Source organism: Acomys minous, assembly GCF_964271855.1.
Source record: "Acomys minous genome assembly, chromosome: 15".
NCBI lineage: Eukaryota > Metazoa > Chordata > Mammalia > Rodentia > Muridae > Acomys > Acomys minous.
This window is the reverse complement of record NC_140497.1, coordinates 9,183,633-9,199,391: the sequence shown is the minus strand read 5'-3', so window position 1 is coordinate 9,199,391 and position 15,759 is coordinate 9,183,633. Positions and strand designations below refer to the sequence as shown.

Genomic DNA, 15,759 nt, shown 5'->3' with positions numbered 1-15,759 from the left:
TTGGTCCTGTGCCGGTCCTGGCAGCCAAGATTCATGTTGTCACATAAATCTGTTCTCTTTTGGTGACTGCAGTGTGGTTTAGGCAGGCGATGGTTTTGGTGCCATGTACAATTTAGCATAAGAAGAATCCAAATAAAAATAAGACATCCATCTCACTCAATCCCAAAACCATTAGTTTTGGAGTCATCTTTAATTAATACAGCTTGAAGTAGTAAATTCTCAAAAGTGTAAATTAAATAATTCCCCAGAAACCTCAAAGATTACTAGAGGTTGAATTGTGAATAATAATGATGATGATGATGATGATGATGATGATGATGATGATGATGGTGGTGGTGGTGGTGGTATCCCATCCCCACCTCCACCTTAGAACGTAACTATATTGGGAAATAATTTCAGAGGTTACTGTCAGGACAGGGAGAGGTATTGAGGCAGAAGAGACAGATATGAACAAGTAACACGGGGCAAAGTCATGAAGACAAACAGAGAGAAGGCCAGGTTCAGAGGGATAGCAACTGCATGTCTCGTGGTGGGTGTCCATGCCACCAAACACTGGAAGCTGGCAAGCTGGCAGAGACAGAAGGACCCCCTCCCAGAGCCCAAAGGGAAAGCAGAGCCTGCAGAAACCTCAGCCACAGGCTTGGGCCTCCAGAGCTGCAGTTCACAGCCTCCGGCTTTGGTATTTTTGTGGCTGCAACACAGCAGCACTGAGACAGAGGGTTTTGTGCCCTGACTACAGAAGTAGTGAGTTTCAACCTGCCTGGGGATGAACCAGCCGACTCTACATTTTTTACCTTTCCAATTCATTACAGACTCTTTTTTTTTTTTTTTTTTAACATTTCACAGTAAATGTAACACTTAATAAAGAACATATAAGGGCTGGGGCATAGCTCAAGGGAAACGTGTCAAGTGTGTGTCAAGTGAGTGTCAAGCGTGTGTAAGGACCTGGATTCCATTCACAACAGTGCAAAGAAACAAATGAACAACAAGAAGACAAAAACAAATAGACCAAATGCAAACAAAGAAATAAATGAACAAAAATAAAAGACAAGAACAAAGACTAAATGAAGAGCAGTTACCCCAGGACTAGATGAACCGGGCAAGAGGCCCTAGCCAGCCTGGCGCATGATGATGTCAGCCCTGTGCTTTGCGCCTTAGTCTAGTGGAGTGACACACACCATGTTGTGTATATTGCCACCAGGAGGGGCCCTCTGACATGACCCTGCCAGGTTTCCCCATGTCTTTCTAAAAGCCCCACTTGCAGAAGGGGATGGAAACTTGAATTCTTCTTTCACACTGTATTACCCAAAAGTCACTTGGGCAGAGGCAGGTGTAATGCTTGTGGGGAGCGAGCTGGGGTGGGGTAGGGCACCAGTGTTTGAAAATGGGCCTAGACTATTTCCATAAATGCTGGTGGAAATCTGACCACTTGGCAAACATTACCCATGTGCTCAAGAGCAGAGAGACTGGCTTCTTTCCTTGCTACTGTCTGGAATTAAAGGGTGATGGTTTGCAGCGCTCAAGATGGCACTTAAAAAACACATGAGTCACCAAGACTGGCCTCCCTTGAATGCCCTGATCTCTCAGGACTTGAAGTTACTGCAGCATTCTTATGAAGGTCCCATGATGGGCAGAGCTTTTTTTTTTTTTTCCTGGCTCCTGCTTCTGCTCCCAGCATCCTGGGAAGTGGGTCAGCCCAGGCAGGCAGGGCCAGCTGCCTTGCTGTGCTGGGGATGCAGTGCCCACTCTCCACTTCCTTCCCTGTAGCTAGAAGCTGTTTGATCTCCAGTGGTAGGAGCAGGAAATGAGACCAGAAGCAGAGACTGGCCAGGAAGGCTTGAGGAGGAAGCAGGGACTGGCTGGGAGGGCCTGGGGAGCAGTCCTCACTGCCCTGTGGGCCCCTTGCCTCCTGTCCCTGGGTGGGGACAATCACGGGGCACACCCACTTGTATAGCTCCTGCCTGAATGAGCCACAGGCCTGGATCTGCTGGTCCCTGGACAATGCCTGCACCAGTAGCCCTGTGTCCTCAGTGAAGCCGGCCTTGTTCCCCACCAGACAAACACTTCTCCCTCTTCCGGTTCCATTTCTCCGCCTCCACATCACCCTGCCTCCACTAACTTTCCCCATCAGGACTCCTAGGCTGCATTTCTGGAAAAGTGAAAGCCTTTCAGAATGCAAATATAGCCTTTATGCCTCACAGGGTAGGTGTGGGCAAGGTTCCCTTCACCAGCTCTGACAGGAGGATGAATGAGGACACCCTCCCCAGGGGAAATTGTTGTCATCCACAGTGGGCCCACCTTCCTTCCAGCTGTGAGCACAGGTCTTGCACATTAAAAAGGCTGTTTTTCTTCCTGAGCAGTTGGGGACACACTTTCCTCCTGTTCCCCTTCTTGAACGCATGCCAAATATCTGTATTCTCCTTAGGCACCTGAGAAACACACACGTGGCCCACACTGACAGATGCTCTCAGATGCCAAGGTTTCCCAAGCCTGCTTGCCAAGAAAGGGTTAATTCTTTCCCGGAGTCATTGGGAGCACTGGCCCCAAGCCCAGGGTGACCAGCAGCTGCCTCTGCTTTTTCCACTCCAGTAAACAGTTGCCCAACCAGTCCCTCATGGAAAGCAGCAATTATTAGAGAAGAGAAAGTGTGGGTGCATGCGTGAGTGCAAAGGAAGACCCTTGTGTGTGTGTGTGTGTGTGTGTGTGTGTGTGTGTGCGCGTGCACGCGCGTGAATGTGTGTGTGCATGTGTGTGTGCACATGTGTGTGTGTGTGCTTATAAGGGTGGAGAAGGCTAGGAAGTGGGGAGGCAGTCAGTGGAAGGAGAGGAACTATCACAGACCAGGATCAGAGCGACATTGCTTCTTTAATGGAACTCCCTCTATGCCCATGTAATTACTCTGCTTTGGGAAGCAGGGCCTGCAGCCCAGCAGGGACACAGGCTGTACAAGTGAAAAGCTCCAAGTTGAAGACGTGAAGGACAGGAGCTATACAGGCCTTCACTCCCAGGCCTTAGGGCATATACTCAAGCTGGGGTTTACAAGCCTTATGTAGGTGGGGCACGTCCAGACTCTGCAGGTAGGGCTGCTGTCAGGGCGCTAGTGGGCCATCTGCTTGCGGGGAGCCAGTCAATCCTGTTGTTACCAGCCCAGACCACTGTTTTCCACAAGGTGATATGGCTTGAAGCAATGCTGAGAACAGACCACTTTGATTGACAGTCCTCAGCTAAAACGTGGAAGAAAACACACCCCCGCACTTTCAGTTCCAACAACGCATTCCAAGCTCCCGGGGCAATGGCTACACAGAAACTGGTTCATCTCCTAAAGATGATGGCACAACACTCAACCCTGCCTCAACAAGGCCATCCTTGGGGGCAGGATCCCTCAAGCTAGGCCCCAGGATTGCACACACACGCCCAGTACCACTGCTGTGCGCCTCACACCAATGCTGAGCCCCTCTCTGGCCAGAAGCCAGCAAATCAGTCATTACCGCTCCCTGGTAGCCTCTGGCTTTCCCAGGGGTGGGTGGAGCTGCCAGGTTGGTGCCAGCGCAGACCCAGGTCAGCTTCTAGAGCTTCCCAGGAGCTGAGTGCATTTGCAGCACTCTATGTGAGGGTACCCTCAGGGCTTCCTGGTGCTGATCTGTGAACACTGAGCCCTGTTATCCTAGCTTACTTCACCAGGGCCTTGCTGAGTGCTGGCTGCTTAGGGGGGCCTGCTTGTGTGCTGAGAGAGGTCCAGAGGACGGTGTCGTGGTGGCCACCGGCCTGACCACCTGTTCTTGCATCACACTGCATCCTGGGTTCTACTTCCTGTTCCTCTGATGAGCTACCTGTTCATTTACCTCTCCACACCTCAGATGCAAGGAGAACTTGCAACGGGAGCTGAATGCAGGGAGCAGGCAGCTGCTAAGACTGAGGGTTTGTGTCTGCTCAAATTTTGTCAAGACCTTATACTTTTACACAACCTTTGTGTCTGGAGGGGTCCTGGAAGCTGGGATGCAGGGCGTGGATCCCAGAATGGGGCTGGAGCTTTCCTAAGAGGAAGCACCACGTTTCCTATTTCCTCTCCTTCCCAGGAAGATAGAGAATCTAGCTTTGAGGTTATTCCGCATTTGAACAGGGACACTTGGCTGCTGCTCTCCCAGGAGACTCTCATGCTCATGACCCTGGGAGCTGACCCAACCAACATAGTACCTGAAACATATCTCTTAGATCTGGGGGGCTTAAGCTAAGGGCTGCAGGGCCCAGAGAAAGGTACAAGCATGATGGGGTCCATCTCCCATCCGCAGGCTTGTGAGAACTTTATGACTGACATATAAAGCCTTTGGGAGCCAGCTGCTCATTGAGTACACTGGCTTTAATGTGTTGCTTTGCTCAGTGGGCGCTGACACACCTGTGTCTCTCTAATCCAGGACTCAGCTTGGACCTGGGGCACAGCTGGGCTTGCTGTCATTTGAGCTCCCACCTCTGCTCTGCCAGATGCTCCTCACCCAACCTGCTTCTCCCAGCTGGTGAGCTGTGGTGGCGTTTGCTCTGTGCCTGTCTGGTGTCCGCGGCATCTGCCTTCCAGGACCGCGAGCTTGCTCTGTGCATCTCTTCTGTCTGTCCTCTAAGACTTCTCCCTGGTTTTGAAAAATATCAGTATGGCAGGCAAATTGTAAACTGGTGATGTTGTACACCGTGAGAACTGGCACTCGCAGGGGTCTGTGAAGGGTTCCAGCCCACCTGTGAGTTGTCTTTCACACATCGGAGACTCTGCAGCTGGCCACTGGGATGCCCGAGCTCAGAGAAGAGGACCGCCTCCTCCCCTCCTGGATGCAATCTCCTTTTCATATTTTATGGAGGGGGGAAAGAGGTAACTCGTAAGACTGTATTTTAAAATAAAAAAGTCTTTTATTTATCAAATAAGATAGCAGCTAACAGTTTAAGAACGCCTGGGTATATGTGCAATTTAGAAAACATTTGGCTAAGTTAAAAGTTAGCATTTTTAGTCATTGGTAAAGTGCTGAGAAGTGTGTTTCTAGTGAATACCTGCATTAGGCTTAAAAACAAAAATCTTAACCCATCCAGTATGTGAAACACTCATGTACAAATAGTGGGGCAAATGGAGCCTATGGCTGACTCATGTCCCTCAATGTGTGCAGCTGTCTCTGAAGTGCCCTGTATGACCCTGCACATTTTTTGGGACAGAGGTTGCGGGGTGGCTCTGGCGTGGCAGGCAGCAGAGGCAGTGGCTGACTGATCAGCACCATGGGACACTCAGAATGAGCATCCAAATGTGGATGGCTCTCTGACAGCAGAAGCACAGAAGGCCTGAGATGCTTCTAGCACCATCTACGCATGACCGGCTAGCACGTGTCCCTTGGCGATATTAACAGCGTTTAGTATAAGAAGGCAAGTATGATTTGGCATGGAAGCTGGAGTCCAAATATTGACAGCTATTGAACATTTTGGCTTGAAGCAAAGATTATGTGTGAAATGCTACGGATAGTATATTGACTAAAATGTTAACTGTTGATTTTTAATAGAAAATTGCAATATAAAAACACCATTTGTTAAAGGGCACAGTACACATATGGGTCTACTTTGGAAAGCCTCAGTCACTCTCCCCAAGAAACAAGCTGACTGGACTGGGGTGTCTTACCTGGCTTTCTATTGCTACAATTTTTATTCTGGGATTGGGAAAACATGCAGAACATAAATAACAGAGGTGAGCGTAAGTCAAGTAGGATGAGTTTAAGGACTATTAGTGGCCTCCTGGGCTACTGGACGCTACATTTCCCTGTCAGTGCTCTGAGATGTGTCTGGAACTGGTGCTGTTGGTGCACTTTGCATCTCAGGCAAATGATGGGACACACTGTAGCACAATCCTGGAATTCTGCTCAGTGACTCAAAGCCAGGATGCTCCTCTGTCTCCCTAGCCCATCTGGACTGGGCTGTGCTGTGGGAGAAGGCAGGAAAGCTGTGTGATCGCTGCCTGTTTCTTTCCCACACTCGGCTTCCAGTTGGTCCCAGTGGTATGGATGCAGCCTCCGCCACTTGGCCTGCATCCGGCTGGGAATTGTCCCTGCTTGCCACCTGATGTCAAGCAGCACCTCTGACCTACATGCTTAGCAATGGGATCTGCCACACCATCACTGAAGAAACCAGGTCCTCCTGGGAAGGCTGCCTGGCCTTCCTGTGCACTCGCCGATGGCCCTGGCCGCCGCACACCACCAGCGCTGAGCTGGCTTTGGCTTTCCGAGAGCGCTGTGCCCTGCTCCTTGGGGAGGCGCTAGGGTCCTTCAGGAGGTCACACAGGCTGCTGTCCACAGATCTGTGCTCTAGGGAGCCGGAGCCTTGGGACAGGCTCAGTGACCCCGAGGATGAAGGCGGGTCATTCTTCTCAGCTGTCAGTCCTACTGAGTCTCCTAACCAGATGCTCATGTTGGCATCTGTCTGGCCCAGGCAGGAAGTGTCATCCTCACTGCAGAGCACGTCCTTGGGGTCTTCATCCTGAGGCTCTGGGCCAGAGGGTGGGCTGTCCCTGGCTCTGTCCTTGTTCTTCTGGAAGGCTGTGGCCATGACAATGAACTTAACAGGCCCATTATGCGCATGGTAGGAGACCATCCCTCTTCCTGAGAGGACAATTCAACACAGGTCTTTAATAACAAACTTACTGCATAGAGTATCAAAGTGCAGGATCCGGCCCCACACCCCCTACCCAGGCAGCAGCTTGGCAAGCAGCACTAACACACAGGGGCGGTTAAAGCACAAACACCCTGCATCACAGCCCTGTGGACTCAGTCGTCTAAAATTTTAAATTGAGGGCTCCATTGATTTATTGTTCTTGCTTAGTGTTAGTGCAGAGACAGGGGTGCAGGTCCCAGCACCCACACGGGGATCTGATGCTCTCATGTGAACTCTGGGGGCACTGTACTCCCATGACACACATGCACACACACACAAACACACACAGAAAAATAATAAACAAATAACCCATGCCCCTGACATAATATAATAGGAAGTTTTTCCCTTTGGGCATGAAACATTTCCACCATCTGCTCTATGCAAATGCATCTGATTTCCTTAAGTCCTAAGGAATCAAAGATTGAAGCAGGTCAGTGTTAGGAACAAAATGCCTACACTACCAGGACCTGCAGAAGTTTCTGGAGCTTACAAGAAACAATCCTGCAGTTGCTTATTAAAATCAGGACTTTCCATCTCCAGGTGGTGTGACTTGTTCATCTTAGCTGTCAGAGGCAACTGGAGGGCTCCGGGCCCCCGGCAGGAGAGCTGTGTCCCCGTGTCACTGATCTTACCTATAGTTTTGGGTGTTTCATGGGTGCTAATGACAGGTACCCACACACTGGAACATGGCAGGAAGTAGCAGAAACAGAGGAGAGAATCAGGTCACCAGAAGGATACACACTACGAGACTACTATGGACAGTGTAAAACAGGAAATAAATGTGAGGTGCAACTTGGTGAATAAACAGAAGAAGGGGTGTGCAGGAGGAGGAAGTGGGTTTAGAAGGGTGACCGGCTGGGATGCCCCAGTTCCTCCTCTGGGTAGCAGGTGTGTGCCTGCCATGCTATCCTGTTACTATTTAAACAGGACACACTTGGTAATTAAAACTTGAGGTACCTGCTGTATGTAACTCCTAACAAAAACAAACTTTTAAAATGAGTGAACGTGTGCTGGGCAGTAGTTGGGTAGTAAGTGTGAGTGCCTATCACATATGAGGCCCTAGATTTAGTCCTCAGCACTGAAAAGAAAAGGAGTGGTGTGTGTGTGTGTGTGTGTGTGTGTGTGTGTGTGTGTGTGTGTGTGTGTGTGTACGCGCGTGCGCGCGTGATGCAACGGCTCTCAGCCACATTCTCTTTAATTAATGACAAGACAACCACGCCCTAAACATTTCTCTACCTCTCATTTGAACAGTCAGGTGTCTTTTCTGTGCTATAGAAGTTTTCCCATCATGCTCTGCTCCTGGCTGGGGCTTGCCTGAGCCATGTCCTGAGGTAGAAACCCCCGAGACCCGTGATGTTGAGCTGCTTGCCCAGTGTGAACCGCCAGACAGGAGCAGACCTCGGAGGAGAGGGTGTACACCCAGCCTCCTTGTTTACACACAGTAAGACAGGGTCCATTTCCACTGAGCAAAACCCCATGTTCTGACGGGAACTAACGGGTAACAGAAGCACTATGAAGTGAAATGAGTTTTCAGGATGGATTCTCTTGAGACTACAAACACAAGAATGAGAAAAGCAGAGGTAAAAACAGAACATGGAGATGGAACAAATCAAGATCTGTTAGGTATCTACAACGCTCAAAGAAGCCGGGACAGCAGCATGCTGAGCCTCTGAGGAGATGTAGGCATGTAGCCATCCGTGGTCACTCACCTGTCACTTTGGGGATACCCTGAAGACGAGGGACTGGCAGCGCCACTACAACACCCAGGCTGGTACCAACCATGAGCAAGCCATGGCACACGAGGAGGCTGGTCACAGACAGTCGCTGGTGTCCTGAGTGAGAGAGAGAGAGAGAGAAGAGAAGTGTCCCTATGCCCTGCACCTGGGTGAAACCCGCTAGTGTTCCGGTCCTCAGGGCCAGTCTCCCAAGACACCACTAAGCCTTGTGGGAGGAGAAGCTGTAAGGATGCTCACACCTGTACCCTGAGCTTTCTTCTGCCAGAAGAGAAAGACAAGGCCCTGGAGTGCCCCATCAGTGCACCTCAACTGAATAAAGCAACAAGCACATGGCAGGTCTACAGTTTGTTCTTAGACCAGCCTTTCCAGAGATGAACTGAACCTGAGCAGAGAGAGAGAGACAGAGAGAGACACAGAGAGAGACACACACAGACAGAGAGACAAAGAGAGAGAGAGACAGAGACACAGAGAGACACGCTGCTTGTGAGGCTTCCAGAGTTTCTTTGTAAGTGTACTCCATGGTTCTAGTGACGATGAGAAACAGGGGTAGTGACAGCACTATGGGGTCTGAGAAACCTCTGGGACACCTGGGCTGTTCTGAGCCTGCTCTGTAGCCATGGAACTGACCAGGCTGGCAGGGGGGCTTGGGAGGAGTGGGTGTCTCTGAAGCAGGGACCTTCTGTCCCTCAGGCGCCAGAGTAGCAGGAGGCCTGCATGGTGTTCTGCCTCCATGGAAAGTGACAATGGGTTGAAAGAGTCTTAAGACTGGTCCTGGCATTCAGCCCCAAAGCTGACCAGCACAGAGGCGCAGAGTTTACTCACGGAGCGCCCTTTGACTCGTTTTCTGTAGGACAAAGGTTATTTTTGCTCTATCTGCCTCGGACAGAGAGTTCATGCTAAGGACAAGCGAACACTGAGGCCAACGTGGACTGTGTGTCTTCAGAGGCTACTTTTTTTTTTTAATGAAATGCTTAGACTTCAAAACATGTATTTTAAAAATAAAAGGCATTTTTTAAAAAGTTCTAAACATTGATCCGTGCAGTTTTTAAAAAGCTAAGAGTATTTAATCCCTGTGATTCTGGACATCTGTCTATCTGGAGTGTTGTGAGCCTTAGGGATGCACCACGGTCAACCCCACGGCCATGCACACCAGCAGCTGTTTTTGCTTTCAGAGACTCCTGAGAAGCACCGAGGAGTTCCGAAGCCGATACCTGACATTATTTCTGACTGTCCTACCATGCCAGGACAAGCTAGTGGGTCATCCTGACATATAGAAGCCATTTGCTCCACCCGTCACCCCCCCCCACCCGTGGTAAGACAGGAAAACAGATGGGAGAATGGAAAGTTCCAGTGAGTCTGAGTGAGCTTCCTTTTTAAAACACAAAGGTATGGAAAGTAATTAAACTTGCTACAGCTCTGAGAATCCCCCACCTCCCCCAAGACCTCAGCCCTGCTCTCAGTGGCTGGTCAACTGCTGTGTGCAGTAAAGCTCCCCAACTGAGACTGCCTGCCACAACCATTCTCACCTGACGTGCTAGAAGGCTTTGCACTGGGAAACAAGACTTTCCTTTCCTTTTTCTACAAGTAAAACTTTTTGAATTAATAACTTTTAGAGTGTCGATCTGGGCTTTTTAAAGATGCCTGTGAAATAATTTTACTGTAAATAATGTCACTTCAAAGGCAATTAACAGGCAAATTCTCATGTGAATGTCATCTCATTCAGCGCTCCTAAGAATGATTTACCATCAAAGCATAAAGGATGATAGAGTCACTAGATATTTTCATTCATCCAGAAACACATCTTGTATCTTTCATTCTCTGTTTGAGTCTCCCACACGTTAAAAGTGTGTGTGTGTGTGTGTGTGTGTGTGTGTGTGTGTGTGTGTGTGTGTGTGTGTATCAGAGAAATTTCACTTTTACACCTACAATATCTTAAGTATAGTAAGAATCTGGGCAGTGTTCCATTGCCTTTTCATAGAAATCGCTTCGTCAGGCGTGTGTTTTTCTGAGGAGAATGCACAGAATAACATGTCCGCGTTGGATGAGTCCTGACAGGAGGAGGGGAAGCCGGGAGACAGAAGCCCTGCAGGGCCGCTCACGTGCAGGTGCCTAGGTGTGCAGGTGTGCAGCAGCAGGGCCTCGCGCATGAGCCCGAAAACACTGCCCTGATGTCAAGATGATCAGATGAAGACCATGAAAAGAAATGGCCTTGACAGCTAATAATAATGATAATAATAACTATAATAAGTTAGTAACGAAAAGGAAGAAACTGCTATTTCCTATTTTTATTTAGGAGCCGAATAAAACCTTGATCCAGGAACTGGCTGCTTGCTGTTTGCAAATGCTCACCTCCAGTGAGCAGGTCACCCCCAGTGGGCAGGAGAGACGATGCCCACATGCCAGCTGTGTGTACCTGTGTTGAGTTCTCCAATTCACACATAACTAGGAGTGCAGCATAACTCATCAACTCCCTTATGGCCAGGTCTGCGGCACTTGTAAGACTCACACTTATTTTTAAATAGAAAACATGGCCCTTTTCCGTGGCTGCATCCCTTCTGGAAGCTGTATCCGCTCAGCAGGGACACAGCACCTTTGTCAGCCCGCTCCGCCTGCTTTCAGTACTGAGGACAGGACAGGAAACATCTGTGTGGTGACACGGAGGCTGCTTGGGGCCTTTCCACGCTGCAGCCACACCTTCTGTTCCTCTGATTTCTGGACCCCAATGCCTGGTCAAGCTAAGTTACCGCTGGGCGGAAGTGTGCACAGTGTGGTTCACGTTAGAACCTATGCTAAATGGCCTCAGAACTGAATTCCACATGGGAGGGAAGGTGACTTGCTAGGAACGGATTCATATGTTTCACAGGATGGTCTTAGGACCTCTCGGAGGAGAATGTTCTGATCAAGTTCTGACAAGTACGGTATCTTTTTGTTTTTTCCTCCCAAATTTTGTTCTTTTTTGGGCTCAATGTGTCTCTATCTGCAAGACCTTATTGGACTTTAACTCTTAATAGTGGCATGAAAGGACACTTGCCCGTGTTACTTCCACATATACCTGTAAGTGCACTTACTGCAGCACCAACAGTAGCTCAAACACTCAGGTTACAACACAAGGCTATGGTGGGGTACAGTGCTGCAGTGATACAGTGATGCGGTAGTGCAGCAGTACAGTGGTACAATGGTGCAGGGGCACAATGGTATAGTAAAGGAGTGGTGCAGTGGTTGGTGCCATGGTGCAGTGGTACAACGATGCAGTGGTTCAGTGATGCAGTGGTTCAGTGATGCAGTGGTTCAGTGATGTGGTGGTGCAGTGGTGCAGTGGCACAGTGGTACAGTGATGTGGTGGTGCAGTGGTGCAGTGGCACAGTGGTACAGTGATATGGTGGTGCAGTGGTGCAGTGGCACAGTGGTACAGTGATGTGGTGGTGCAGTGGTGTAGTGGCACAGTGGTGCAGTGATGTGGTGGTGCAGTGGTGCAGTGGTGTGGTGGTGCAGTGGCACAGTGGTACAGTGATGTGGTGGTGCACTGGTGCGGTGGTACATACTGCTCTGAGACACTGGCTTTATTCTTTCTAAACCACAGTGTGTGCTGGAGATCAGAACAGCCCTCACGGCACCATGCTGCGGTGTTAGGAACCCAGTTCTTACTGTGGCAGAGCTCGGCTGAGTGACCCTTCCCCAGTGACCAGGCTGCGGGATAGCGCCACATTACCACTGGAAGAACAACAGAGCTTGCAAACACAGCTAGCCTCCCAAATGTGGATGGAAGCTACTTAAGATGCGAAAGAGTGCTGGCCAACCTCCGGTTTTCCAGTCTGACTTGCCTGTCTGCTCCACCCATACGTGAATAAGCAGCACACTGACACGTTGAATGTAACTAGATTAAGACCTCTGACAGATGGTCCCCGAGGCTGTGTCCATCTTGTACCAGTCTGTCTTCCACAGCTGTGACCAAATATCTGACATTAGCAACTTAAAAAAGGATGATTGACTTTGGGCTGTGTTTTCAGTAGCTCTGTTGCTTTTCTGCCTGTGGCAAGCCAGAGATGTGAAGGAAGGGTGTGTGAAGGAAAGTTGCTCATCTGGTGATAGCTAGGAAGGGTGAGGGGGTGGGAACATCTGTCCAAGGCACTCCCCCAGCAACACACCTCCTCTAACTAGACGCCATTTTATAGTCTCCACTATGTCACGACACCATCAGTATGACTCCGTCACTGGATTAGGCCAGAGACCTCGTGATCCAGCCGTCCCTCGACTTAAACTCATGAGCTGTCAAGATTCAAGCCGTAACCCTGCCGAGAGAATGTGATACAACCTCTGGCCTGAAGGAAGGAAGATGCTGAGGTGTGCAGGCCTCTGGAGAATGGCCCACCCCACAATCCCATGAATCCGGTGGCACCAAGGGTCAGGCTTTGTAGGGGATGTTGGGGTGAGTCAGTGTTCCGCCAGTGGGAAACAGTGCGGAAGGCTGGAGGGGGCAGCACGGGCTGCAGGGTGAACGGAAAGAACACGAGGGCATGGTGCCGTGTGGCCCAGCTGCAGACAGAACACTGCGCGCCCACGCTGAGTAGCCAGTCGTGTTTCCTAACAGAGCTGGCTGCCTGCCCGGGAGGGAGGAACCCCACTGGTCAGTATGGCAGAGAAGAGGAAGTGGGCAAGTGCGTGCATGTGTGTTTTCCTGCACCCTCCTTGCCTGTGTCTGTAGCATCGATTGCCAACGGAGCTGCTCAGAAGCCAGGCACATCCCACCTTTTCCAGGGAAGGAGGAAATTGAAAAGACGGAGGAGAGCAGTACTCAGTTTGTTTTTAAAATTAGGTGGACACGGAGGTCATGGGAAATACCAGATAAAGGAGGTCAGCAAGATGGATGGCCCCAGAGCCACCTCACTGTTCACTTGCTGTCCCTGCCGTTTGGTTTCACTGTATCATATACAAGGATTATTTTTATTAAAAACAAAACAAAACAAAACAAAACTCAACACACAAACTCCACTCACTGGCCAGCCTCTCCTTTCCTCAGTCTCTGAGAGAAACTGCAGGGGATAAACACAAGGCAGAGCACGGGGACCCTGTGGCAGGGGCTGTGGCCAGACACATTCCTGTGGTTGGTTCTCAGGATTCCAGGCACCATGGCAACGGCAGCTGCTTCCCTGGAGGCCACAGGGTGCCAGGTCAGAGTCTGGGCCCCAGAAGCCTTTATCACAGAACAATCTAACTGTTGTCCCCTTTCCATGTCAATAGAGAGTGCATGGCATTCTCTGGCCGGATGCAAGCGTGTGCTGGCAGCTGGTGAATCTGGCATGGTTTCTAAGGGTGACAACAGATGCCAACAGCAGGACCTGTCCAGGTGGCTAATACTTGAAGGAAAATAGTCAGGTCCCCAGCAGCATGCTTTGAGGGCCAGCTTAATGCTAAATCATTTTTGTTTTCTAAAAATAATATGCATTACAAAACCCCCCATTTTCCTAACTAAATAAAAAAGCTATAAAAAAAAAAGTCAGCAGCCAATCCCATAAAAAACCACCCATGGGCATCCCTAACCACCTGTGCCCTGAGGGTCCCAGCAAATTTCTTCCTGCTAAGCAGGACCCTGTGGGCAAAGTACAGGCAAGGCCCACTTGAGCCTCTCTCTACGTGATCATCGTCTGCAAATCCACACTGTCATGCCCTCTCCCCTCTCCCTGTTTGAAGTTTCCAGTAGTTTCCGTTGGCAACAGGTACACTGAGGACTGCATTTTACCTCGCCTTGCCTCTGGCATTCCCATCTATTGTGGCCATTAATGCAGCTTCTGTTGGGTTTGTAGACAGGGTGCATAATCATGCACACAGTCAGCATGTTCGGATGCACTGCCCACACACTAACTTACCCTGGGTGCTACACACACTGGCTGTGTACCTCCACACATGGGCCGGATGTGACTACCCAGGGGCCATGGACCACGTGGGCTATCTGTGAGCTAGCAGCTGCTGTCATCACTGTTCCTCAAGCCTCTGCTGCCCTCTCCTCTCCCTTCTGAGGGGCCTGACTGCAAGCTGTACGAGGGACAGTGACACCAGAACCCCCCCTTCTTTGGGCAGTACCTGGCAACATGCTGTGCACGGGGGCATCAATGTTGACATCCTGCAGGTGCTTCAAGGTCTCTGTGTGGAAGAGGCGAAGGGTGGACCCCGAGGTGAAGGCAATCCAAATGCCAACGCCAGCCACGGCCATGTGGGAGATGACCATCCCTTCATCCTGGTGGGCCTCCAGCTGATTCTGGGGGAGTAGAGGAAATGGGTTACACAGGGTATCGGGGGTATAGCCAGAACCTACAACAGTGCTGTGAGCAAAGATGCCACACAAGGGGGCTAGGCTGAGTCACTCCTGAGGGCCATGGGGTCCAGCTGGAGCCCAGCTCCATGACTGTAATAGCACTGATCTGCTGTGGAATAGCATCTGGGGGTACGATGCCCCTGTGTTTTCCCCAAGTAAGTAAAAATAATTCAGAGAACCCAGTGCCACTTTCCTTTTATCCTGGCACCTTCAAAGCTGAGAAAACAACTTCAGCACAACATGAAAGAGGCAGAGGAAGGGATGTCTGCTGATCTAGGAGCCCAAGGAGACGCAGCCCACTGAGCAGCCTGGTAAGAAGCAGAGATGCACAGCTGTGGGTCCTTAGGAGGAGGCTGGTCCTGCTCTCCAGACCAGGCAAAGGCTGTCAATCTTCCTCAGACATAACATAGTCCTAGGGTGGCCTCTCCTGAGGCCCGCCTAGCAACAGACAGCTATGTGGTGCAGAGGCCAAAGCCAAGTCAAGGTACAGTGTTGCAGCACCCTAGACAGGCCAGAAATTCACACTCAGCATCAATCTTGGTTCTCTATATTTGAACAACAAAAATACAACCATGGGGAAAACACAGACATAGATCTGTGTCCTGAGAGAACAAGGGAGCAAAGCACATGACACGGGGACAACAGGCTTGCCAAGGTTATGGTACCCACACCCGCACTGATGCTCCCAGAAGAGCTGGGCTGAACTAAGCCACACCCTGCATCAACTGCATCTCGTTTCAATGGAAGATTCCAGGGTGGGAGTGGCTATGCTTGCACACACGGGGGTGGGAGGGGGTGGGGGGGGTGGGGGGGCAGAGCCCAGGTTAGGAACTGCATAGGGACATCTCCTGCCTTCATCTCCTTGGCCTGGTTTTCAGGCTGCTTGCTGCTGGCACACACAAACCGGATTGATTTCTAGATATCGAGCTTGCGCCCTCTGACCTTGCTGAATTTCATGGGTTTTGATCTGCTAGTGTTGTTCCGGATGCCTTAGGGATTCTTTATCCAAGGGCATCTCTTAGCAAATTCACCTCCTCCTTCCAA

The 15,759-nt window shown here is 50.3% G+C and overlaps 1 protein-coding gene across 6 annotated transcripts in view; it reads right to left on the bottom strand.

The window, feature by feature from the left end:
* Positions 1-4,873: 4,873 nt before the first annotated feature.
* ARHGEF10 (Rho guanine nucleotide exchange factor 10) overlaps positions 4,874-15,759 on the bottom strand; it is a 90,417-nt gene continuing 79,531 nt past the window's right edge. For all 6 annotated transcript variants that reach the window (XM_084758878.1, XM_084758876.1, XM_084758874.1 and 3 more), the window contains 3 exons: positions 14,484-14,658; positions 8,379-8,501; positions 4,874-6,617 (listed from right to left, as the gene is read on the bottom strand). In XM_084758878.1, coding sequence (XP_084615004.1) covers positions 6,103-6,617; positions 8,379-8,501; positions 14,484-14,658 — 813 coding nt within the window. In that variant the 3' untranslated portion in view covers positions 4,874-6,102. The remainder of the gene's footprint in view (positions 6,618-8,378; positions 8,502-14,483; positions 14,659-15,759) is intronic.